At 38.4% G+C, this 26063-nt stretch overlaps 1 protein-coding gene across 2 annotated transcripts in view; it reads left to right on the top strand.

Moving 5' to 3' along the window:
- Nucleotides 1-23476, top strand: part of PHEX (phosphate regulating endopeptidase homolog X-linked) — a 102609-nt gene extending 79133 nt beyond the window's left edge. Inside the window, exons 16-22 of one of the 2 annotated variants that reach the window (XM_040531918.1) lie at nt 6414-6468; nt 9697-9764; nt 10503-10633; nt 13642-13707; nt 13829-13933; nt 15505-15581; nt 19114-23476. In XM_040531918.1, coding sequence (XP_040387852.1) covers nt 6414-6468; nt 9697-9764; nt 10503-10633; nt 13642-13707; nt 13829-13933; nt 15505-15581; nt 19114-19216 — 605 coding nt within the window. In that variant the 3' untranslated portion in view covers nt 19217-23476. The remainder of the gene's footprint in view (nt 1-6413; nt 6469-9696; nt 9765-10502; nt 10634-13641; nt 13708-13828; nt 13934-15504; nt 15582-19113) is intronic. The other variant, XM_040531929.1, reaches the window with a different exon arrangement.
- The last annotated feature ends 2587 nt before the right edge of the window (nt 23477-26063 follow it).

The following is a 26063-nucleotide window of genomic DNA, read 5'->3' as shown; positions in this document are numbered from 1 at the left end:
AATTGGAAGGTTATTGATGAAGTAGTTTCAAGTGCTCCATTAGTTTCCAGGAGGTTAATGAACATAACAGATTTGGACTGAATACTTTCTGAGCCTTGTTATTAAGTAAGCTTTAAGTGTTCTTAAGTGAGCACTCGTTTTCATTTTTTCCTATTTACTAATGGACAGTATTCTCTTTTATTTACTTACAGTTATAGGTGAGATGATACATGATCCTTACACACATTTTTCTATTTCTTCTTCCTAAAATTCTTATGTATAAATGTTTAAAATAGGAGGATTTTTTCCGTGTGCTTTTCTTTTTATCTGGGGAATCTAGAGAGTTGTTGCCTTTAGAAAATAAAGATTAAAATTTATTGTAAAAACATGTTTCTTAATCCCTCAGCACACTTATTCATTAGCTTGTCACAAACCATCATGCATTTCTCCTCACTGTGCCCCACTGAGGTTCTCTCTGTTTCATGAGCAGCAAAGACCCTCTTTTGTAAGGTGAAATGGAAACTGAGCCAAGAATTGAACCAAAAGTTGCTGAGTCCTCTGCTTTAAGACCATCATTTCTCTTTATCTGTTAATTAATGTATTCACTACGACTCAGAAAGTTAAGCTTTGTATTCGTGCACAGTCTGAAACAGTTACTGTGCCTCACACAATTTATATTCTCCATTCTTATTGTCTGCAGGATAGAACTTGAAATAAGGTGTAGGGTTCAGGTCAATGTTACGACAGAGTGATCCTAATTGCCTTCATATAGGTAGATCAAAGCTGTCTGGGATTCTTTGCAGCATCTAGTACATCGTCATATCTTGCAGATATGAGACCCTGGAGACAGGAGAACGTGTTCCATTGAGAGTGGCACTTCATGTCCCAGGCAGGACATGCAAAGGCACCTCAAATGCAACTGGGAAGAGATTCAGTTATCCAAGCAACTTAAAGTCTATAGAGCCATTTTAAAGAAATGTATCCTGCCCTTCACACAGTTTTTAGATAACTAAACAACATAGTTTTGACGTTTAATTCCTTACATGAATTCAAAATCCTTTGCTTACTGACCAGAAATTAGTCTTCTGCTTATGTCTTATCCATTTAAAATTCTAAATATGAATTCGTTCAATGACACTTGAAAACAGGTTGCAGTTTTTAAAGACATCTGAGAACAGCCAGTACGACAATCAGCAGAGTACCCTGTAAGTCACACAGCTTAGCACAGATGTCTCCCACATCTGCTATTTATGTGGTGGATTCACTAGCCTGTCAGAAGTTGCTTTAAACAAACCAGCTAATTATTGGAAATTGTAAATGCACTGACTTTGAATGAGGCTTTACTAGATCTTGTCTTAGTTAAAAATATTATGCAATGTAAATGAACTATGGAATTAGAATTCATATTGAGATTTGAACTCCAAGTTTCCTTATGACATGTTCAGGCATCTCACCTGTTTCTTGTTTACTTCATCCATTATTAGTTTACATAGTTACAGTGAACTATTAGATGAAATGTCATTGTGTCTCTCTGGAAAAGTAGCTTTATTCCCCTGAGTTTCAGGGTGTTCATCTGCAAAATGTGTATAATAACATGGTATCAGCTGGTAAATTGATTCATTAATTGCAGCAAAGCTACTGTAAAACAAAAAAAAAAAAAAAAGAAAAGAAAAAAAAAGAGAGAGAGAGAGGGAAAAAAAAGGAAAAAAAAAAAGAAAAAAAAATTGTTTCAAACTTCAAATATACTCCAACAAATTTCATAGCATCTTGCTGGGGAAAGAGGCTTAAAATTGATGCAATGGATAAAATGAAGCTAGATGTCTTCAAGTAAGTTAAAAGTAGTTCTCTGCAGGTGAAGAGTGCTGTCAGAGCTTCAAGATCAGCATAAATTCAGAGTGAAATATTTAAAGTAAGCCAGATGTGCTTCACTGTTTGAAATGCTCCTGTGTTCCAGAGCAGTAAGATAAGAGGAAAGTTCAGCAAAAAGTCACTGTCCAAGGGTGTGGGCATAGGGGTTAGGAAAGTCAAAGACTACCTGGCGATGAATCTGGTGCGGGATGTGAAGGGCTATCAGAAAGGTTTCTGCAGGTGTATTAGCATCAATAGAAAGTCTAGGGAAAATGTGGACACACTGCTGAGTGGCTCAGGGGACCTGGTGACAAATGACACTATGAAGACTGAGGTACTCAATGCCTTCCTTGCCTTAGTCTTTACTGGTAAAACAGACTTTCAGAAATCCCAGGCCCTTGAGATCAAAGGGAAAGTCTAGAGCAAAGAGTCTTATCCTCATTGGAGGATGAGCAGATTGTGGAATATATAAACAGAACTGGACAGACACAAGTCCATGATCTGATAAGGCAAACTTGTTAGCTGAAGGAGATGGCTGATGCCATTTCAAGGCCACTCCTATTTATTTTTGAAAGGTTGTGGGGAGGTTGCTGAGGACTGGAAGAAAGCAAATGTCACTCCTGTCTTCAAAAACGACAAGAGTCAGGGAGCTACAGGCTGGCTAGCCTCACTTCAGTCCCTGTGTATGTGATGGGGTTTAAAGTAGAGATCCAGGAAACCATTTCCTTCACTAACCCAATAACCTTCTATCATCATCTTGGGGATGAGGGGAGAGCTGTGCATGTGATTTATCTTGACTTGAGCAAGACTTTCTACACTGTCTCCTACAATATTCTCAAAGACAAATTGACGAAGTAAAGACTACATAAGCAGACATTCATAAGCAGACTGAAAACTGGTGGAATTGCTGGACTCAGAAGGCTGTGATCATAGCTGCTGGGCTTTAAAGGGTTGTGATCAGTGGCACAAAGTCCATCTGGAGGACGACCCAGCTCATACATCTTGCCTTCTCTAAAATGCTTGGATGTACAGTACTAATGCTGTTCTCTGATAGCTTGAACTCAGATGTCCACAAATCTCCAGTGCTCTCATGTCATGTTACACCAGTGCCCATCTCAGAATGATGTTGCAGTCTTGCAATGTTGCTACAAAAGTAGGTAGAATATAAGAAAGTAGGCAAGGCAGATTCAGCAAGTCCAGGTCATACCTATGGCAAAGGGATTTGTCTGGGGGTCTGTAATAAGAGAGCACAGTTTTCTTTCTGTGTGCTGCTGATGAGTATGGTTCCAAGCCAGCACTAGCAGTAAACTGTACACATAACTGACAGAGAGGTTTTCAGCCTATATCCCTCTTCTTGGACCATGTAGAGGGAAGAAGAATGTAAAGATGCACTAAAGGCTAAATTTGTGATGAAGTGCTAGCTGTAAGTACCTACTCATTGCCTGTATCCATTCTTTAAGATGTGAAACTGAAGTCTGCCTGACTTACTTCTCCAGATCAGTGCTTTTCTCGCTTGAACTCCAGTGGCATACAAATAATCTTATTAGTATTTATTGCTTCTGCAGCCTACTATGAGCTCTCTGAGTTTTGTCATTAATTCTTTTAGGTGCAATATGCCAAGCAAGCAAGCAAGAAACAGGCTTCAGAAGGGAATTGCCTAACTCAGGGGATTCAAAACAGCACAGAATAAGAAACTGTCAGGTGATCTATCTCATGTTATAATTTCAAGAAGATTCTAGGTCTAGGACATTGTTTTCCTTGTTTCCTCCAAGGACAATCTTTTTGACAGTTGCCTTAGGGAGACATTGTTTCTAGAGGGATGCCCTGTGTTGCCAGCTCCAAAGCTGTTCCTTGTATCCTAGTACTGTTGCAATACTGGGCAAGCACCCTTCATCATTTAGTACCACTAATCTCTGGAGGATAGGACACCTCCACTTTATTAGCTGCTCAGGAATCACTTTTAAAACTAGATAATAATTTTATTGAACAAAAACACCCTATTGGGTTCCCTGAGTTTTCCTTAAATGGGTCTTAGATCAGTGACTCACTTTGGCCTGAAAATACTTCCTAAGCTTGCTTTGGTGCATTTGAACTACAAAGGTGTTTCACACAGCACAAGCAGAAACCACTCTTTAAACAAGCTCCATTATTCAGCATGTCTTATCTAAAATGGATCCTGACTTAGAGTAAAATAATTTTCAACCTGTTGAATGGACTCATGGTTGGAGCGTCTTTCCATTCTTTCACATAACATGAGTGGTAACTTTATCTCATGGCTTAACTCACACCTGACTGTTTCAGCACTGTCACATGAAGGCAACTTTAGATTATATTACTTAGATGGGTGAACCTGAGTGAATCTTTGCATCTAGTTTACTGAAAAAAATGCATGTATACCTCTACTGGAGCACAGACAAGTGCAAATTCACTATAGAAGCGTACACATAAGCAAAGTAATTTCTTCTCCTTACAAGATCTTGATAGCGTCTTGGTGTGCTAGCAGCTACATGGCTGTGTGCCAGGGTTGTGTGACCACTAGACATGATTTCTTCATTCTGTCCACAGTTCCTCTCATCTGCTGCTGGGGGAAAGGATCATTCAGGGTTAGTCAACCATAACATCTATTTTATTAAATGATATCTTTGGCATGTCCAAAAGTATTTTCTGAAGTTTTGAACTTGGAAGGAAGCATGCAATGTAGTTCAGGGTAGATTTCCAACTCTTAGTACCTTATGGTGCTTAGCACACAAAGTTGATGACAACATATAGCAGTCACAAAATGCGTGTGAACAGGACACTGAAGGTTCAGGTGTCACATGAACCAACCTGCTGGAACATTGCATGCTCTAATGTGGAATGGGGGAGTGCCATTTACTTACATCAGTGTGCCGCAGCCCAGCCCAGGGATAATTCTGTTGGCCTCTGTATATTTTGGACCGGGCACTAATGGATGGATTTGTTCCTCTGTAAACTTATCAGACTTTTTTTTAGAACTTAGTGTACTTAGTGTACACTTTTACACTTCTTTTTTAGAACTTAGTGTACTAGCAAACAATTTTCAACAGGATGCGTCAGTGTACCGTTACTGTGAGATGTTTAAAAACACACATCATAAACACTCAATACTTTTCTGTGTGTGCTGGGAGGCAAATAGAATTAGATCAGGAAAACTTTGTCCTTGACGTTGGTACAATTGTGTTTTGTAGCACTGGGAAAGCAATTGATAACAAGCTTGAAAGGACAAAACAGCATCTGCAGAAGTAAGAGAAAAAAGTACTCAGAAAATAAGTTTGCAAACCATACTTTTTTTTGTTAAACTAATTGCAAATAGGTAGTCAAGGCAGCCAGGATAGAACAGTGAAAAAAAGCAGTCAGGAGGATATAACGCTTGCTACATCATTTGATGTGAATTACCCTCAGGATATTGTATTTAATGACTTTGGAAGGAAAGGAAAAATTTTGCCCGAAAATTTATTGGAAAATCTATGTCCTGTTTATCCGTGAAAAATTGAAGATGGTCAAAATCAAGTGAATGCATTTTTTGTTTGTTTTGATCTGAGTGGCCAGGTGATTTCTTGCAGAGAGCCTTGTAAGGTGAAGCAGAGATTCCTGGGAAAGCAAGTGAATCATCAGAGGAAACCATTTCCTCACTGACAAGGAGAAGTCCATGTGGGGTAACATTCAAAGCGGATGTAAGCCCATGTTTTGTAAATAGGAATTCTTCATGTGAGTCATCAAACTCTGCATTTGGACCCAGACGAACTACAGTTTTCACCAGCATTTGAAAACTTTGGGTATAGGTGTCCGTTTGGCAACTATTTGGGTTGTTACACTGTTAACATGGTCTGCTCCATTGTCTTCAGAATCATGGCAGTGAAATGTCATCCAGGAATTAGAAATAGACCCGTGACTTTGACGAAGGAACTATTTTGGCTCCTTTGTGTAACATCAGTAGATCGCCATTCACTGGAGTGCCTACACTGTTAGTGTGTTTTGGCTACTGGTTTACCAGAAGCAGCCAGGTAATTCCTGTAGCTAGACTGGCTCTACAGCCTTGATTGTCTACAGCTCTTTACTGAAGTGCCTAAGTATGTTCCTTTACCTTTGATTTCACAGACTACAATTAGGTTTACATTATATCACTTTTGTATGTCTCTTGCTGTACCGAAGCTTCACTAAACCAACAATTTCATAATTCTTGTCGGTTTTTGCCTATATGTTCAATGTTGATCTGCCAGTGCATCCGAGAGCAATCAAGTAGTTTTTTTTTAATCATGAGAAATGCTAGCTCTTTATTCATGGGAACAAATGCACAAACACACATATATGCACATATAGCCATGGAAAAAAATCAAGTTCTTGCAATGCAGCATCTGGTTTTCATTGGGGTCCTGAAAGAGAGGGATCTCCACTTCTTCTCAAAGATCCTCTCTATCATATTCTGAAAGTACCACCTGAGGGAAAGCTTGCCTAGCAAAATCTTCTGAAACTAAACAAAAAAGGTGACTGTTGGGCCTAGTGACTTACTTTGCAATTCAGCTATATTGATCTAGGGATCTCACGATTGTCATTTTTTGCTATTACAGGATTCCCAGCAGGAGAACTGCAAAAGCCTTTCTTTTGGGGAACAGAGTATCCTAGGTAGGTACTGCATCAGGGGAACCTCTTACACGTGAAAGCAAGGAATAGAAAGTAAAGGTGTTAGAAATACATACAGACAAAGAAGAGGGCATAGAGAAAAAAGGCCATACTGCTAAAGACAGCCAACAAGTAGTTCACAGTAATGCTGTCTTGTCACTGTGTAGGGTAAGCTCAGCCTTTGGGTTGCCTTGTTTTTCCCTGCTGTGTCCTGATTTTGCAACAGTTAAAAAAAAATAAATCTGAAAACTGCTGCTTTGTGTGATAACTTTTCTTACCCTGGGGAGCAGTAGGTGTGTTGCTGTTGTCTTAAACTGGTGACTGATTTTTCACAGGAGTTGATAATTAAGTGCACCTTAGTGGAAGTGGTTCAATGCTATAGTACGCAGATGCAGTAGTGTGCATATGGCAAGTATTAAAAGCAATTGTAAATCAGCTGACCAACACACCTTGAACAGAACTGAATATACTGAGAGGCCATTCATTATCTTTTTCTTTTTTTTTTTTTTTCTGCTAAAATCTAAGATTAACAGTGGGTCTGCTTGTTGAGGTGCATGAGAATACCTCTATGTGCAAGAGTGATTGTCTGTGCAGGTTTATGTGCTACTATAGACAAGGAAGAGTAATTACAGGTCACATATATTTAATTTTGAAAGATGACAGCTTCTATGCAGTCCAATATCTTTCTATTTTAGGACAGGTTCAGACCAGAAAACGTCTCTGACACCAGTTTCTGAAAGTTATTTTGTAGTTATAGAAAGTCAATTACAAATGAAACATGTCCTTAATAAATATTTGTGAAAAAATAAAATCAAACTTTTAAAACATTTTTGGTTTGCCATCTTCCAGTCTGGATGTGTCCCTGTAAACAAGAAATTTGGCAGTATGTGTAGAGAGATGCATTCAACTTAGGAATGAATGAATTTCCATTCAAAAAGAATTCTCGCGAGGCACGTGACTTTCTAGGTGGTAACTGGGGATACAGAAAAGTCCTTTCTGGTTAAGGAGAACTTATTTTCTGCTGTGGTTGTTGCAGATCATTTTCCAGCTTTACTTGCTGAAGAGGTTTCTCTGTGCCCTGACCTTCTGCCATAGTGATAAAATTATGGTTCTTTCAAAGATTTGTACTTTGCTCATTTCTCTTCTTTAAAGGTTACCTTACCTTAAATTGGTTTTGCTTGAGTACGTATCAAAATGAAATTTAGTAAACAAATGTAGCTGTTTCATATCAGACAACAGATTGCTTTTGTCCTTGAAATATTCTGGATCTGTTTTCTGTCTGCTTAAAAGAAACAGTACATGGCACTGGAACAGAAAAATCATCAAAAAATCATCAGCACTTGCTGGAAAACTGATTTAGCAAATATTTAACATTTAGTGCAGTTCTAGTGTCCAGTTCCAGCATAACTACTATAAAACAGCTGCATCTATTTGCATAAAGGGAAGTTAAGTTGTCACTTTACATCTCAGTACGTGAAATAAAATACCATCCAAATGCCATTATTCATAGTTATGAGTCTTCAATGCCAGATTTATTGAAATAGAGACATCAGGCTGAGTCAGTAGCTTCCTTGCTGTCCTCAGAGCCTCCCCAGTCCCAGAACATTCCTCTCCAATATGGTACGTGTTGGGCTTGATCTAATCCTCTCCATTTGTGTCTATCTGTGTCCCAAAAGAGGAGAGCATGAGCAGACCTGGGAGCATTTCTGGCAAAGTGGTTGTTGAGCAGGACAAAATGCTGTAGGGGGTTCACAGAAGGAAAGGACAAAATTCATGCCAAACTTCCACACAGGTCTTTTGGAGCTGGGGAAAGACCTGGGTATGCCCGGCAACCAGCCTGCTTTCTCTGCTACCTATCATTAATAAGATGCATTTAGTAATAGGTCTCATTGGTTCTTCTTGAACTCTTTATAAGTTGCACGCTATTCTTTAAAAGATCCTGGGTAGCCACTTTACTTCAGATGTGGAAAACAAGTCTAATATAGTACATTAAGTATGGATAATTATCAATATTTGTTACACAAGATTAGAAATTTGCCACACAAAAGGGCAATATTTTCATTGCAGAAATGTACAATTTTAACCAACATCTTTTAATGAATGTTTGCAATAGTAGTGGGGAAAAAAAGAAAAAAAAAAGAAAGAAAAAAGCAATAGGGAATATTTTATCACATGTAAATCATGTAAGTTACCTTTCAGGATATGGAAAAAAAAAAAAAAAAAAAAAAAAGAAATCCAAAGTGAAGAATTGCCATGGGAGAAGGGGAAATTAAATCATATCATACTTTTTGGGCATGACTGAGATGAGCAATTAGTGTGCTACGGATCATTAGGTCCAGTAATAACATGTTACTTCAAAACCCTCAGCCTTTACTCCTGTTTCAATACAATGTTGAAAATACTCTAAGCTACTTTGAAACATGGCATCTCAATAACTGAAATAATTAAAATCACAAGGAACAACTTAACAAATGAAAGATGCATTTAGCAGATAACACCCACCCCTCCCCCCCATATCCATTGCTTTTCGTACTGAAACTTTCATCCCTATTTCTCCCAGATGCATGTTTATTCGGGTATAACAAGGAAAATATCATTTATTGTCAATCAAGAATACAAAATATTTCTGTCTATTCTGGTTCTCCAGTGCATTTATGTGACTGCAGATCATGCCCTATCCCTGTGCAGGTGCAAGGAAATTGTCTGACCTTTATTTTGAAAACTGAAAGGAGATCTGTTAAATGCTTTGCATTACAGAGTCATTTGCAAGTCTGTTTGTTGCATGCCAGTGAAGAATGATTGGACCTGGCATTACAGAAGCCCACTGCAGCCTTTGATCTATGCTTTTTTCACGACTATAAGAGAATAATACCATCTATAACTTTTTCCTGTTCTTGGTTAAAATACACATAATACAATCAGCTGCAGGAGACATTCTGGAGTTCAGATAATGCTAATAAATGATTTGGTTAAAAGAGCGAGCCACAACAATGCTTTTTGAAATTTTATATTGAAGATTGCTTTTAAACAAGTGAGGATTTAACCTTCAGACTTTCAACAACCTTAAGTCAAAATTGTACCTTATGATTTTTTGTCCCAGCCCCCCCCCCAGCCTCTCCCAATTTTAATAACGATCTTTCCTGAGGTACAAATCTGTTTGATCTTCTGTCTTCTGTTCTTTGATTTTTGTGTGTAGACGCTTTCCGAGAACACTGCTTCTTTGTGTTACAGATCATTAAGCTATGGTGCTATAGGAGTAATTGTTGGCCACGAGTTTACTCATGGATTTGATAATAATGGTGAGTGTTTGTCCGTATGTTGATAACTTTTATTTTCCTTACAGTTGACAGATTAGAAAGATGACATGTGTGTACTTTAGCTCTTTTATTGTTTTTTTTTCTTAACAATGCTGAATTGTGTGAAGAAAATTGAAGTGTGCTGTCTTGTTCAAGGTGTCAAATTCCCTAAAGTTGTATTCAGTTCTATAATGGGAAGGTAAGAACATGGCCAAGGAGTTGTGGTCTGGTCTCCATTGCTTAAACCACCAGCCTGGGAAATGGGACATATATATTTTCCTTGTTTATATGAATGTAGTTCTAATGTTCTGGTTTTGCTCCAAGACAAAAAAAATGTAAACTTCAGAAGTTTCTATGACACAGTTTTTTTAATTTTTTTTCTTGTCAAGTAATAAATTAGTTGTCACCAGGTTTGCAGAATCAAAGACATATAGGCTGAGGATGAAAAATACAATTATATTCACAAGAAAGCTTGTATCCCTCTTACATTACATAATTATAAAATGAATGTGAGCTTTTTACTACTGAGTTGACTGAGGTAAAGATTTTGTCTGCTAATATTAAGTATTTTGTTCACACACTTCCATGAGTACATTTACCTCTAACTTCTATGGAAGTGCTAGATTCCCGAACTGGAAAATTATGGGTTTTGTTCGTTTCATTTTGCTATTGTTTTGTTATTGTTTTGTTTTTCTTTTCCTCTGGAAATGTTTGTTTTCTTTCTTTTTTTTCTTTTTTAAGGTCGGAAATACGACAAAAATGGAAATTTAGACCCATGGTGGACAAATGGCTCTGAAGAAAAATTTAAAGAGAAGACAAAATGCATGATTAATCAATACAGCAGTTACTACTGGAAGAGAGCTGGCTTACATGTATGTAAAACAGAAGTGATTGAAAGCACTGGTATATTAGGAGTGTTTGTTTGTTTTTTTTTGTCATTGTTTTGTTTTTTAATCTATCTTTTCATAAATCCCAATATATTGGGATATTAGGCTACCGCCTTCATTTCTCACAACAAATCATTTTCTGAAGTGAATAATTGTGATTAAAATTGTCTGTCAGATTTTATTAGTCCAGTCAAATACCAGTACCCATACCCTGGTGACAGGGTTAAACTGCTTCTCCCCATCATATCATATTGGAAACAGAGGAAGAGGATGGAGCCCCTCAGCAGGGCTGGTCTAATTACTGTGAGCATGTTAAATGTCTTCTGAAGATGAGGTCACTAATGAAATCTGAGCAGCCACTGTTTTTAAAAAGAAGAATATAATAGCATGTTTTATGCATTCCTTTAGCAATTATACTTGATATTTATTACAGCCATAAAAACAGATGCATGAACCCTACTTTATTTCACATTCAACTTTTGCTATTTTTTCCATATGTGCACACAGACCCAACTTGTATCCCAAATGAAGGGAGTATGATAGCAGTAGCTCATAGAAAACAACTGAGAAAGAAAGTGCAAGGCAATTGTTTCTGTTTCATTGTCTATCAGAGCTATAGGCTTCTCTGAAAATGTGCACTTTATGTAAGTGTCCCAAACAGAGAATAAATAGGGTAAAACCCAGGTCTTCAAAAGTCAATAGCTAAAATTCCAGTGATGTTGGCCAGGACATGATTTTAATCTTAATATTCAGGATAAAACACATACCCAACCCCCTACTCAATTTCGCCACCTCTACTTACCTTTTAGAAGCAGAATTACAATAAATTCTTTGCCTTTCTAGAACAGAGAAGTTGCATTGAATGCTTAGCAATAATTGCAATACTTTCTTCAGGCTGTTTATATTTGTCTCAGAGATAACAAGACCATATTGTAGTCCAATCTGAAGTTCAACAACTCAGATATAAAGTAATTCATACAAAGTAATTTGCAAATACCAATTCTCAGGCTTGTTCCTGAATGTCTATAGGACAAGAACTATCAATACAAAAATGTCACTTACGGAAGGTCGTTAAAACCTTCCCTAAGAAACAAACAGAGTCATTCCGATGTTCCCGCCAATGGTTCCACCATCCACTTTACTTTCTATGGTGTCTCTTGAAATGGGGTAGATCTGAGTTATCCCCTCCAGTATAGTTATCATCTTTGAAGCTGGTGGATGGGCTTATGAAGAGATCCTGTTACCTGCAGCCTTGCCATGTGAGGCTTTTTCCTTCTATTTCTGTGGGATAACCTAAAGCACTATTTAGAGGATAGAAGAATAATCTTAGTATTTTCTGATGTATTTCATAGCTTCTGTATGAAGAGCTATGCATGCAAAGAGCTTTTTCTTCCCCTGTCATTTACATCAATATTCATACATTCTGCAGGTATTTTTACTCCTGTACGAATATTTTACATGGATCAAGAAACCTATTTACTCTTCCTCTTTCTCATTTAGTGTACAATAAAAATGTCTCCAGAAAAGCAAGGTAATGAAAGAAAAAGTGTATATAGAAATAACTTCAGCTTCAACTGATCAAACAAAGGGCTTATCGTGGTCTCTGAGCCCTGTCATGACCTGTCTGCACCCACTAGTCTCAGATACCTGACCCAGAGCTTCCTGAGATCAGCGGAAGGACTTCTTCCACTTATTAAAATGACCTATGGCTCACATGCCACTGCAAGCTTACTCTCATTTCATTCTCTAAATCAGTCTACTTCACAAGATAACCACAAGTAAAATGTGTGAGGATGTAGGCCGGAAAAAAAAGCCAGTCAATACATATGGATGTTCCCTGGTGTCCCAGCAACTTTTCTCCTGACAACCTCCCTCCTATCTCCATGTCTGGCCTTCTGAAGGGAGGAAGGACAGGTAGGAAAGGGTCTGCTCTTTCCTCTACTGCTCCCATTTCTCCTTGTTACGCCCTTGCTAGGTGTCAAGCAAGATCCCTTGGTCATCTACACCGAGTGGTGGGACTGTGTGCATGTGCCTGTGTACCTCCTGAGCCCTTTTACCTTTTCTACCCCATTTTTTCCTTTTATACCAACCTGAAAATAAAGTGGCTCCTGAACCCAGACCCTCCTATGCTCATCTGCCATGGCATCGGAGAGCATGGCATTGGAAGATTTGCCAGTCAACATTGGTCTTCAGAGCTCAGCTCAAAACTGTGCTCATTACATTGTTCATTTTAGGCACAATAGAGAGTAAAACTGCTTAATTACAAATACGGTCTGATAGCACTAAGACCCTATCAACTGGGTGATTGGAGATAACGCTGCACTTGCAGAAATGAGGATTTCTCCATGATGATATTGCACTTTGTAATACCAGGAAACTGGCTTTTTCAGAAAGTTCTGATAGTGCTGCTTCTCACAATATATTCTTGTTTCCATCGCTCTTGCTCTTGTAATCAATATTGGGGAAAAGCAACATGAATCTCCTTCACAGATATTTTTAGAGCACTGAATATACTATCAATTTCAATTCTGTACCTGACGGCTATTTTTAATTATGCTCTTCTATGTTTTGACTTAAAAGTCATTTTAGCATCCCAGGAGTATATAAAGTTATGTAGAGAAACAAATATAACCTTTTGGATAAAAGTTTATGAAGGGGGCTACTGGATCTCACATGTAACCAGAGAAAAACAATCTTCAGGGGAAAATTATTGATTCTCAGATCAAAGATCAGGGACAGGATTTTTGAGTGCCTTTTATCTACTACATTTTGTGCTACAAAGATATAGGCAAAGAGCCAGGATAACTCATAACAGAGGATTATTTACTGACAGTTTTCACAATGAAAAGCAGTTTTCTTAACCAGAGATATGATGGCTGAAATTGGATGAGGTTGTCCTTGCCTTCCTTTATTTTTTTTCCCTGTCCCTTAAAGTTGATCAAGAAGGAAGTTCAGAAACAGGTCAAATGACTGAAGTGCTTTCATTCTGCCAGGTGAATGGCAAGAGGACTTTGGCAGAAAACATTGCAGATAATGGAGGTTTGCGAGAGGCTTTCAGAGTAAGTATACAAAAAATGTCTGGAACATGGTATTACTAAAAAAAAAAGAGTGAGAGAGAGAAAGACAGTTGTGTTTAGGTTCCATGTCACTGGAAGACACTTTGTATCTCTTTTTTATCAGGCATACAGGAGATGGATTAGAGAAAAGAGAGGAGGAGAAGAAGAACCTTTACTGCCAGGCCTTGACTTCACACACAACCAGCTTTTCTTTCTGAGTTATGCCCATGTGAGTAATACAAATGTGTTTTGAGTCTCCATCTATTGACCTGCACAATGTACAGTGCAGAGATGAGGCTGCTTTTTTTCAACAATCTATAGCAACCAAATCCATACTTTTAATGATATAAACAGAGACTTGTTTTCACAAGACTATTATTTCTTTTCTCTTTCTCTCTTCATTCTCATTCACCTATCTATGGTACCAGAAATGCTGAAGTTATTCTTTTTTTTTTTGCACAGTGCTCTTGCAGCAGCTTTCTTTCTTCTTGCTGCTGCCATCCACTGCAAAACTTGTCTTGCACATATTGATTCTATAACCTCTTTCTACGCTCGCATCCCAGTTTTCTGGTGCTTAAAGTGTGCAGAATTGTATGACTCTTTTCCATCAGCAGTTTATCCACCACAAACTCCTGTTGCAAATATACCACCACCATTTGTTACTGAGCAGATTGTTCAGTGAAACTAAGCAGTGGTGAAGTAAATCTTTGCTTCTTTTTTTTTCACCTTTGTTTGCTGTACATTGGACACCCTGTAGTAAAACTTTGATAGAAGATGTGAGTTTTTGTAAAAACAAGGGAGAGAATCAGAAATGATTTATTTGTATAAAAGAACTGGGCAAACTCCCTATATGAGGAGTAAAAGTTGAGCTACAAAATTGCATCAGCCACCTGAAGGAATGAATCATCGAAAATTGAAGAAACAGGACCCAGTGCAACCAATGTTGGTTTTAAACCTACCCTGGCACTTCTCCGCTAAGGGTACAGGTAGCAGTGTAGCAGTGTACAGGTCTATGACCACCTAAGTTTGACAATATTAACTGATGAAAAGATTGCATTTTGGTAGTTTATACTGAAGCACATGTATTTTATATGTGGTCTGGCTTAAAGGATTTTGATAGAAAATATTCGACACGGGCTTAGGTAAGGTAAGGACTGAGAGATTGAGGTTTTTCATGCAATGGATACAGCATAAGAGGGATTACTCAGTTGTGCAAATATTCTCTCTACTCTGTTTTGTGGTCAGTTACAATTGGGCCAAGCATTGTATTAGGAATAGTGAATTGGGGAACACTAATGGAAACTTGAAAAATGTTTCATTTCAAAAGAAACTGCCTTTCCAATGTGGAACAAATGTAAGGTAATACAGCTGCAATTTTAGAAATGGGAAACATCATTATACGTACCTTTTACACATTACATAGCTTTGAGACCAAGAAATATCCTTGGTAATTATTAAGGTGTGAGATGCTCCAGCACAAGCTGAAAATCAAACTACAATTATAGAGCATATCAAACAAAGAACTGGTAAAGTGGCTATGATTAGATGAAGGGAATGAATGGGTGGAGAAAAACAGCAGGTGGGGACTGGATCCATTAAGGGATTTCAAAAAACAGGAGAATATATCAGGAGAACGCTGCAAGCTAGCAAAGGTGAAACCAAATAGGAGTTAGAGGTGTCTTTCCATTTTGTACATTCTATACGTAACAAGCATCTTAAGAACTGTGATGTTACATTCTGCTTTAACTTGCAAGGTCATTCCAAATGATGTGCCTATTTCTTCTTTTTATCTTTTATTAGGTAAGATGCAACTCCTTTAGATCAGAATCTGCAAGAGAACAAATATATGCTGGAGCTCACAGCCCTCCTATGTTCAGGTAGTATAAATAATATATTTACTTAGTATACATGCAGAATCATCACTGCAGCAGTCAAGAGCAGAAATTTAGCATGTTAAGAGAAGTTAAGAAAAAGTTAAAACAAAATTGGCCTATGGTCTTGGCCTAGATTCAAAGTCAAGTGTTTTTATTAGCTTATATTCTGCTGTTACAAATGCTCTTCTGTAAAAATGAGGGACTTGCATCTACCCTCAAAAGCAGTTGAACCAGAACATACTGTGATCCTTGTGATGTTCTATAATCAAGACCTGAGTATATGAAATGTCTCATCTATCAGTTGTTTTTTTTTTTTTCTTTTTCCTATGTCAATCTAGTTTGGAAAACAATGAATATTAGGAGGGTCCTTAATTCAAACTGCCTGAGTTCATTAAAGCTTTAATATGAGTGCCTTGAATTATACTAATAGTGAACAGGTAGAAAAGCAAAGCGAAACATGCCACATCGGTTCAGTTCAAGACTGAACTCTTCAGTTGACCTCCAAGACACAATTCTTAAAGGAGCTGTGGTAGTCCACCCATAACAGCATGTCCACCTCTTTGCCCAAGAGGCCTCTGCCAGGCTCTCTTAACAACTGAACATCAAGAAGGAGAGACTGGAAAAGGAGGAAGGTTTAAAGACTATGTAAGAATTAAGAAGCCAATGTTTATTTCTCTGTATCTCCACAGAGTCTGCATAACCAAGGGCAATTTTTGTTTCTTCTGGGATTCATGTCATTTGCATTTACTTCACCAAGAATTGTGTATTTGCCCTCAGTCAGGCTATCTTACGGTGTTTCCTACCACTTTCTATTGACTAAAGAGGAAGCTGGGATTTTCCTTGTCTAAATTTAGGTGTTATGAACTCCCTTTGCCTCATATCTCTCTCTCTTGATAAAGGAGAAATAGCAACACTGTCTTCACAGGGGAGCTGTGAGGTTGCTTCATGGACCGAAGGGTACAGGTACTCTGACATATTCCCTGGACAGCCATACCAAAGCTGGACATATAAACACAGTATGCATAGCACACCTTGGGGTACTTATAACCAGAATGAGTTAAGAAATAATGGAGCTGGAAAGATTATAGCACAAATTTAATGTAAGCTAACAATGCAGATGAATATGCCTGGTCTTGGTAGATTTCTGCATTCTGCACTTAAACTTGCAGTAGCATACCTTAGCAATACTTGCCACATCAGCTTGAGTAAAACGACTATGATATACAAATTTACATGCATTTTAACAATTGAAAAATACTTCTTGACAATGAAGACTGCAGTATCCACCTGATCTTCAGCCTACAGAGTGATATTTTTTATAACTCATACATGTCAGATTTTGATAAAAACAACCATTTCTTGGCTTTAAAAGTCCTCAGATTTATTTACCTTTCTCTATGTACAATCATCACATTGCTACATTTCTATGAGATGGTGCAAAACACAAAATATGCAGAGAAACCTAAGGATAATGCATTCATGAGGAAAAACTCTTATTTAGCCGAAGGAGTCAGGTTATGGAAGACAATTACAGAGAAGATTAGATGAATTTTGAGTCTAGAAAATATAGACAAATCTTTCTCTTAGTTTTTATGTGAGATAGCCAGAACAATCTTCTGTTTCAGAACTTGAGAGAAATTTTGGTTTGTCTCTTCTTCCATGTCATATCAACTGGAATAATATTATCTGTTTCCCCCAGCTTTGCTTCATTTATGTCCCAAGACCATTATGATTACAGCAGCAATGTAGCTGCTTTCCAAAATGACAGTACTTGCTATCCAGACATCCCAAACAGACTTTTCTAAGTAATTATAAAAAATAATCATAAAATAATAAAAACGAAACACACACATCTTGAGCATAGGTGTGTGCATCTGAGCTAGTCACCCCCAGTTCTCTTCTCAGTCAAAAAAGAATAGGTATTTTGAATGCATATCATATCATTCTGTAAATAAATAAGCTGGATTACTTCAACTCTGCAAGCACGCCTTTCTATTGACAGTCAAGAGAGCCCAAGGTGACCCATTAAAGGGAAGGTGTCTCTGCTGTAGGTCAGTGGTTTGAAATCCAGACAGCCCATTCTGATTTCACAGTTAACATGGCAAAGTCAAACCGTACATAGAAAAGTCATATTAATGGACACATAAAGATCTCTTGCTGACTAGATTCTGGTTTTATTTAAGTGGCAGATTTTCCATATTAGCATGGGAGTTCACTTATTTTGAATGCCGATTTCAAAGTGAACTCCCCAATGTGGCAGGCAGAATGCCCACCAATGTAAGTAGCAATCCAGCATGACCAGCTCTTTCTGTTCCAGCACCTGAGTAGGTATTTGTGATGTTTCTACGGTAAAGGTGTATATCTTATTTGAAGCCCAACAACATTTTGTAATTCTCCCTACAAAACTGACCTTTAGATATTTTTGCACCAGCTGACTGCAAATTCTCTTACCCACAGAAAGTCTAATCAATGTAATAAGAATGTTTTCTACCATGCTGAGCTATGCTGAGAAGATGATTGCCTGCAATGGAGAAAAATGTCTTCCCACTGCATAAGAAGGAGAGCAGAAAGGCACACAATTAATATCTCAGTAGATACCTTTCTGCTTTTAACTCAGGCTGCTGTTTACTTTAATACCATTTCAAATTTCAGGTTAGTAAACTCCAAGATGCTTAAAAGCATAGGAAAAATCTGCAAACAACACAATTCCAATCTAGCAATGGTAAAATAATCATTTCTGACAGCATGAAATAGTACAGGTGTGGAAGAAGAAACCAAAGATGACTGCACACAGGAGCTCTTCCCGTGTACCTGAAGGTGCCGGTCTAGGATTCAGGCACGTTGTCTAGCTTGTGTGAGGAGGAGAAGTGCTGCTTTTTCACTGTCATGCCATCTGGGGTGGAAGCAAGAGAGCTTGGGAGCTGGTCAGGTCAGAAGCTTCAGAAAATGGATTTCCAAAATATCGAAAGGGCTGGGATGCCCAAGGTTGAGCTGGCTGAGAGGCTCAGTCTGTCACCCCGGCTTCAGGCTGCAAAGTCTTGGGGAGATGGCTTGTGTGTGTGTGGGTAGGGGGTGTTGTTACAGAAACCTGGTTGGCATGAGCCAAATCAAACCACTTCCAGCACAACCCCCGTGTGTGCTTACACACTGCAGTGTGCTGGGCTGCAGCAGTTCGGCAGCTGCTGGAAGAAGGGTTCCACCACACAAGACTACTGCTGATGTCCCCCCACCTTTCCTGCCAAAGCTCAGATTGGAATATCGTTCTAAATGACATGGTATCTGCTAAAAAGCAATTATTTTCGGTTGAGTTTCTAGCAAAGTATGATGTTTCTCAAAGCACTGAATGAAACAAGATTGTCTTCACATTAGCTTTAAGTAGGAGTGCTTCTCCTGAACTTTTTCTTTTTATTTCTGGAGAAATGACAAGGGAAGCCTGAAAATTCAACCCGAAGTGAATATGTTGAAACACTCACAGGTCTGTGATGTTTGACAGAAGATAACCTGCCTGTTGAGAACTTTTCTTTTCTCTTTGCAGAGTTATTGGTGCCATGAGCAACTTTGAAGAGTTCCGTAAGGCTTTCAGCTGCCCAGTAAACACGAATATGAACCGAGGGGCAGAATCCTGCCGGCTGTGGTAGACATCCCACACAGGTCTTTTGTCAACAGGGGTCTGCAATGTGAACTGCTGCATCTGAGCTCATGCCCACCACTAGAGTTTCAGAATAATGTTCTGCAATCTGGAGAGGTGTTACTTCAAATGCACTCATATGGATGAACTATATGGGCACTCCTTTTATCCATAAAACTCCTCCTGTTCATCTGCAGTTGCATTGCCATTGATGAGTAACTGCCATTATCAATTCTAATTCCTGATTTATATGTGAGCAAGAGGTAAATGCTAAAATCTAGTTTTAATCTATTGCTCTGCAGGGGTGCTATGCAGAATGCTCCCATACAAAATTTGTTCTTTTTGGATGAAGAAATTCATGAGACCTACTATAAAGCCAACTCTGATCTGCTGTGTGATACAGCATTTTCATAACTTAAACTGTCACTGCCCAGCATGCCATAAATGATGTTGCATGATGTAAAGGCACAAGACTTTATATAAATTTGGTTTAATATGTCAGATTAGTGCCTTAGGTTTTGGAACAGCTTCAAGCTGAGAAAGCACCTCATGGTTTCCATCTGCTAGGACTAAATAGAAAGGATACTTGTCAGATCCTGTCCTTTTCTAATTTTAGAACAGCTTATGACAAAAATCAACGTATGGTGAAAAAACAGAGGCTTGCAGAGGGATTTCCCAGCACCATGATACCCAGATTTATTACAGCACTTATTCCTGTTTAAAGTGTGGGCAGTTTTTTTCCCCATGGGCTGAATTTTATGTTGTGCTGAAGATGGTTTCACCTACATTTATTTTTAAGCCCGAAATACTACACCAGTTTTAATTTTAGTATGTGTTAGTGTCTGAGATTTACAGAAGAATATAAGTAGTATACATGTTTGTCCTCATGTTCTGAACAGGGCAAGATTACCTGTAGTTTTAAGGAAAGAAGAATATGTGACTGAAAAACAGAGTGCCAGCAGCATTTGACTTGTCTGGGTCAAAAGATCAGTTTAGAAGTAGAGGACTTTTAAATGCAGCATATACACAGGCCAGTTGAGTTTTTTATCTGATTTCTAATGATATTAAATAAAAATAAAATAAAATTTAGTAGCAGAAAATATTTAATGCAAAATTATTAGTAAAGGGGGAAGAAAACTAAGATAGCCCTTTCTTCCCTAACAGAAAGATACATATTTAACTGGTATTTATTTATACCCTGTGCATTAATTCATTTTTGGATTGTGGAATCATTTCAAATGGAGAGAGAGCTTCTTTACATTGATTTAATTACTGCAAATCTATATGTCTGTGTATATATATTATATATATACAAAAAATATAGATTCTTCTATTAATTTGTTTAAGTTTTATTTTATCAGTATATAAATATTTGTAAGATACATTTTTTTACAAGGATTGATCAATTATTTTCTAACAGTCAAGGTGGATGAAGGTTCAGCTGAAGCTAAGTTTTTGCAAATGGGGTTAGTTTCCTATGTTTCTTTATAAAGAAGGGAGACATTATGGAAACATACTTCATAAAAGAAAATAGATCCTCAAACTACCTTTCAGAGTGAAGGAACTAAACTTAAGTCATTCCTAAACTTAAGTCATTGTTGCCACAATCAAAAAATTATGTTTTAGGGGCTAGGATTTTCTTTTAATTTTCCCCTGAAGAAAATCAATTTTTTCTTAAGAGCAAACACACTTTTCTTCCTTTAAGCCAGCTCTTAGTTCTATGGAACATAGTTTATTTTTTGAGTTGACACTAACATTTTTATTTTTTTTCCTGGAGATATTTTTCACACAAACTATTTAGATGACAGTATTTTCATAAGAACTTTCCTCAGACAAGTAGGAATGGCTCTTGAGCAAAGTCACAGGGTTTGCCTACTAATGGGAAAGTTCCTCAACAAATTGAGTGCTGTCCTGATTTCATTCCTGTTCTCATACAAGTACTGAGACAACTTGATGTTGGCTGTTTTGGATCAACAGCACAAAGTTCAGGGGTGAAATCCTGGCCTCATTAAAGGTAGTACCAATACGGTCATTGTCCTCAAAGAAGTCAGAACAGTGACTCAAACACTTATCTAAACTTTCTAAATTACTGGCCTAGGCAAGAATGTTTTCACAACAGTCAGCTTGGAGTTTTCTAATTTTATCTCTTGGGTCAGAGATGCATTTGAAAGAATTTCTCTCTCATGGCTATTTTCCAGTTTGACAGATCCTGTCATTTTGTATTTTTTTTGGGGGGGGTCCAACTCTGTACTGGATAGTGATTTTTTCTAAAACGCCTTATGTCACACTTGCTAGGCTCAGGGCTTTCATGTTTAATACCAAAGACTTTTGAACTGTGCCATGGATATTCCCAATATCACAGCTACCACTGCAAAACCTTCTCATCCTTGCTAGGGCAGGCACCCGTCTCCTACAGAGGGCAGCGGAACGGGTCCTGGGCTGGGGGCATTGCAGGGAGGTGTGGGGCTTGTGGACAATGCACTGGAAGGAACGAAGAGGGGGCATGGCCAGATTTTGGACCCCACTTTTAGAAGTTGAGAAGAGGCCTATGTACTGCCAGGAAAGCCAGAAGTCCCTGCTGCTGACATGCACGTTCATCAGTAGTATCTGAGTCTGGGCAATCTTGCTGTTGACTCAGGTGTTTGCTGCCTTGGGCTTAGGTCTTGCATACGGCAGCATGCACAGCTTTGTGTTAGCACAAGGAGCCAGTCCCACCTTACGTGCCTGCTTCTTACCTCCAACCAACCAAAGAGCTGATTGCACAATTTACAATTTACAATTCACTTTGGAATCAGCTATTTAGGTGCCAGGTGGAAAGCAAAGCAGAAGGTAACTAAGCACATTCATAAAATTTGGTCACCTAAGATAGCTAGAAAAATGGTGATGATATGTGAGGTCCCTTCACATTGCCTCTATTTTAACAGATTCCCTGGCCCTGCTTTGTTTTCACACTGTGCCTCCCTGGTCTGTGCTAGTAATGTCTTGCTGTATTACTATCAGGTTCACTTACTGCATCTATGCAAACAGTTCCTTCATCATATATGTTTTACTCCTAGAACTTCTGTATTGATATATTTTTTTAATTGCCAGTAATTATTGCAACACTCTTTTTGCCTTAAGCACACTGTAAAATGTTTCCTTCTCTTGGGTCAGTAATCTTCTTATCTTCCAGTGGTCAGAAGGGGAAAGATATCATATGAAAAAAAAGCAACACATTTTACCTGTGTGAATTTGAATAGAGAAATAACCCCTACTCCTGTCCCATGTCCTCTTCTTCTGGTCCTGAAACTATGCAAACTTTTTTTTTTTCCCCTGACCCTGAGAAAGCCGTAATACCACCTCGTACACTGTGAGTATTTCTGCTGATCCTGTTGTGAAAGTGTGAAAGAGTAGCTTTACACGAGTGGCTCTCTGAAAAGGCAGCTGAGCAACTCACCTGTGTAAACCACTTAGGTATGTCAATGATGTCTAGGCTGGGGCCTGATGCTGAAGGACCAAAAAACCCAGCTGCATTATAAAGCTCTGCCTTGAGCCTCGTGCAAGGGAACTTCAGCATTCTTCACATAAGAATGCTATCATGACACTAAATGTTTGAAACATTTATGAAATAAACAGGTGGTTTTATGTGTAACTTTTTCCTGAGTATTATTCACAAATTACAGCATAGAAGTCTGTCTTACAGCAATGTAATATATATATCTGTCTCCAAATAAACATTAAAAACCTGACGACTCAAGAGACAAAACCATAGTGAGTTAAAAGGTCTTTTGTGTTTGTGTCTTTTTAATCTGGATTTTTATTTCTCTCGTGAGTCTATTCTACTTCCTAATTTTCCTTCTTGCATGGTAAGTTAACAGACTATTTCAAAGACAATTGTGTTAGCCAATAAGAGCCAAAGTGATGAAGAATTTTTGTATGCATGCACTATGGCAGAATCTGGTTGTCCTGTAACTGCCCAACTCTGCAATGTTACTTCTGTAATATATAGTCTTTATAAAATGTAATAAAGAGCATAATGACATGGCCCCAGGTTCTCAAGGCTACCGTTATTGTTTGGCAGCGAAAGAAGGGCCATCTCCAGCCAGAGTTTATTAAGCTCCACTTGCCCCTGCTAATCCACTGGAGGCGATTAAAATAAACATAGGACAAGCTACTGTGGATGAGGGATGGATGGTGCAGAAACTGCAGAGGGGAAGGCAGAAGAACTGCCCCAATGTGAAGCCTCTGAATCATAACAAGGGGTGGGAGAACAGCTACCTGTGTACTTAAAAGTAAGGTTTGTGTGGTAGGAGATGAATGAGCAGAGCAAATGTTGGGATGGGAGCGTGAAACCAGCCTCGGCATGAGGGAAATATTTTGCTCAACTCTCACGGGATTTGCTGAGCTTGTCTGTGTCTTGGAAAGAGGCTTTAACAGTGGCTGCACATCGCCCTGAGGAATTCAGGGTTTATCTGCTACAGCAAGAGCCTGCCTCACTGATCAGACAATTTAATCCCATTTAAAAAGTAATATATATTTAAAAAAAATAAAAAAAAAAAGAAATTAAAGATTCCCTAGGGACTCTCCAACACAGCACCATGTTTTATTAAATATAACATCAAAGCTGGAAGTTACTGAGAATCAAGATAATGTGTTACACTAATTTGTCATCAAAGAAACAGATATAATGATATAATTTTAATCATCCATAAGCATCACAGCTGAAAGAGCTTTATGTACAAGGTTAGACAAATACACAGATGCATCTATTAACTGTGGGTGTGAACCTAAATGCAGATTTTCAAAAATGTACCTAAAAAATGTATCACATCCCTGTCTAGGCTTTGAACCCGTGAAAAGTGACCTATTAAAAAAAGCCTGGGGATTTCAAAAGGGATTTTCTTTTTTTTTAATTCTACCACAAAGTTTACTCAGGATATCAACACTTCTTTGAATAATGATAGTATTGGTTGTTTTGCATGGCCAATGTATAGTGCCCTTCTGAAATGTTAGTAGCAGAGATTTTGGTACAGGAACCTGAAAAAATATGATGTCACATTCTCTTGCTTCAACACTAGGAAAGTATTTGTGTAAAACCACCGGCAACAAAAATCTCATATATAACAAATATGGAAAATAAATATATGTCACTGCATGCAATTAAAAATATCGAAATATCACTCTTGCAGAAGAAGCAGCTGACCCACCAGAGCTGGGAAATGGTACACAAACTTGCCAGATCATTCCTGCTGGGAGAAAAATGGGAGTGCAGGAGCCCTGCTGGCCTTCGTGACTGGGCACTGGGGCATGCATACATGGGTGTTGCAGCTCAGTACCTGGGTGGGGGCTAAGCACTGCATTGGCTGGAACTCGCTGCATCGTCCAGGAGACTGGATGGGCTGTCTGATGGTTCTAGGGGATCTGTAATTCTGCCACTGCCTCCTACTTTCCTGCATCCTTTTTGTCCCCCAAACACATGTAACAGGCTTATAAATTAATCAATTTATATCATATCATGGCATTTTAAAGGAAAATATGGTGCCTTTATAGGTCGATGCTGCAAAACAATGCAGCGCCACTGCATTTTAAAGCAACTGACATGTTTTGTGTCTGCTCTTGATTAGACACTTAAAATCAAAGCATATGCTTGCATGTCATTCTGCCAGAGTGGGGTTTCAGTGGTTTGCACTGGAGAGGGAAGAGCACAATACGGTGTGACCTCTGAATAGTATGATGAAGAGAAATTAGAAAATCTTTTCTTTAGTGCTGTAAATCATGAAAAGATTTTACAAAGCATTAGTACAAGGGCACTGCTATAAAAGATAATATATATAGGCACAGCACAGGAAGTCTGCAAGTCTATGTTATGTAAGTGTATATAAAAATGTCAGAAATATGAGTTATTTTTAAGTAAATAGAGTCTCAGGGTAAAACTCTGACCCCACTGACTTCATTGGGTGATTTGTCATTAGCATCAGTGGGGCCAGCATTTTACTCCATCTGTATAACAGCACATAGAATTTACTGATTTAAAGCTGTTTGGGGGACACATTTTCTTCTTGCCAGGAACAAATAAAAATAAAAAAAAACTAGTCTTTGGGATTCTTCTAAGACAATGAGGCCCAATCCACCATCGTTTGCATAGGACTGACTCTGTTTACTCTTATCTTGCAGGTATTACATTTTCATCTTTGTAAACACTTTAAAAGTTACATTGTCACTGTTTCAGATTTGTGCAGTATTTTTTTTTCATGAAAGATACCAAGTTGAATTTAAAGTTTAATAGACCTTTATCTATGAAAGTAAACATGATATGTCCTATCGATCTAAGTGTAAGCTTATATAGGGCATTGAGATTTTCTGGTCTCCATGATAAGACAGAAAGTCAGACTGAGAACAAAATATCTAGTGTCTTACACAGGAATTTTCCTTCATAGTCCACTGAGTGGTTTCCAAAGGCATTAGCTAGTACTAATCTCATTTGCCAGATGAGGGAACACAGCTGCAGAGAGCTGAAGTAAATACCTCAAAGTCAGTAGGCAGGACAAGAATAAAACTTGTCCCACCAATATCAGGCCAACACCTCCTTCCAGACTGCATCTTCAAAATAAACCCAGGAAACTTAATGTTTTGGCTGGGATGAGAGATGTCTCTGCTTTGTTAGGTGCTACCTTTCAAATGTTGTAGATGTCATGCAGCGTGCAGGGACCAAACTCTCCCTGCCGCCGTTCTCAGCAGTGTTCCCCGGTCATGGTGAGCCACCCACACTGCCTTGTCCAGGTGGACTGCCACAACGTGCAGTGTGCACATGTCCAATGCACATTTGGGGTGTGCATATGTGCAGTGTGTGTGTGCAGCATGCAGTGTGCATATGTGTA

This window comes from Cygnus olor, chromosome 1, assembly GCF_009769625.2.
Source record: "Cygnus olor isolate bCygOlo1 chromosome 1, bCygOlo1.pri.v2, whole genome shotgun sequence".
In the NCBI taxonomy this organism is placed as follows: Eukaryota; Metazoa; Chordata; class Aves; order Anseriformes; family Anatidae; genus Cygnus; species Cygnus olor.
Note: the sequence above shows the minus strand (reverse complement) of the source record. Positions and strands in the feature narration are given on the sequence as shown.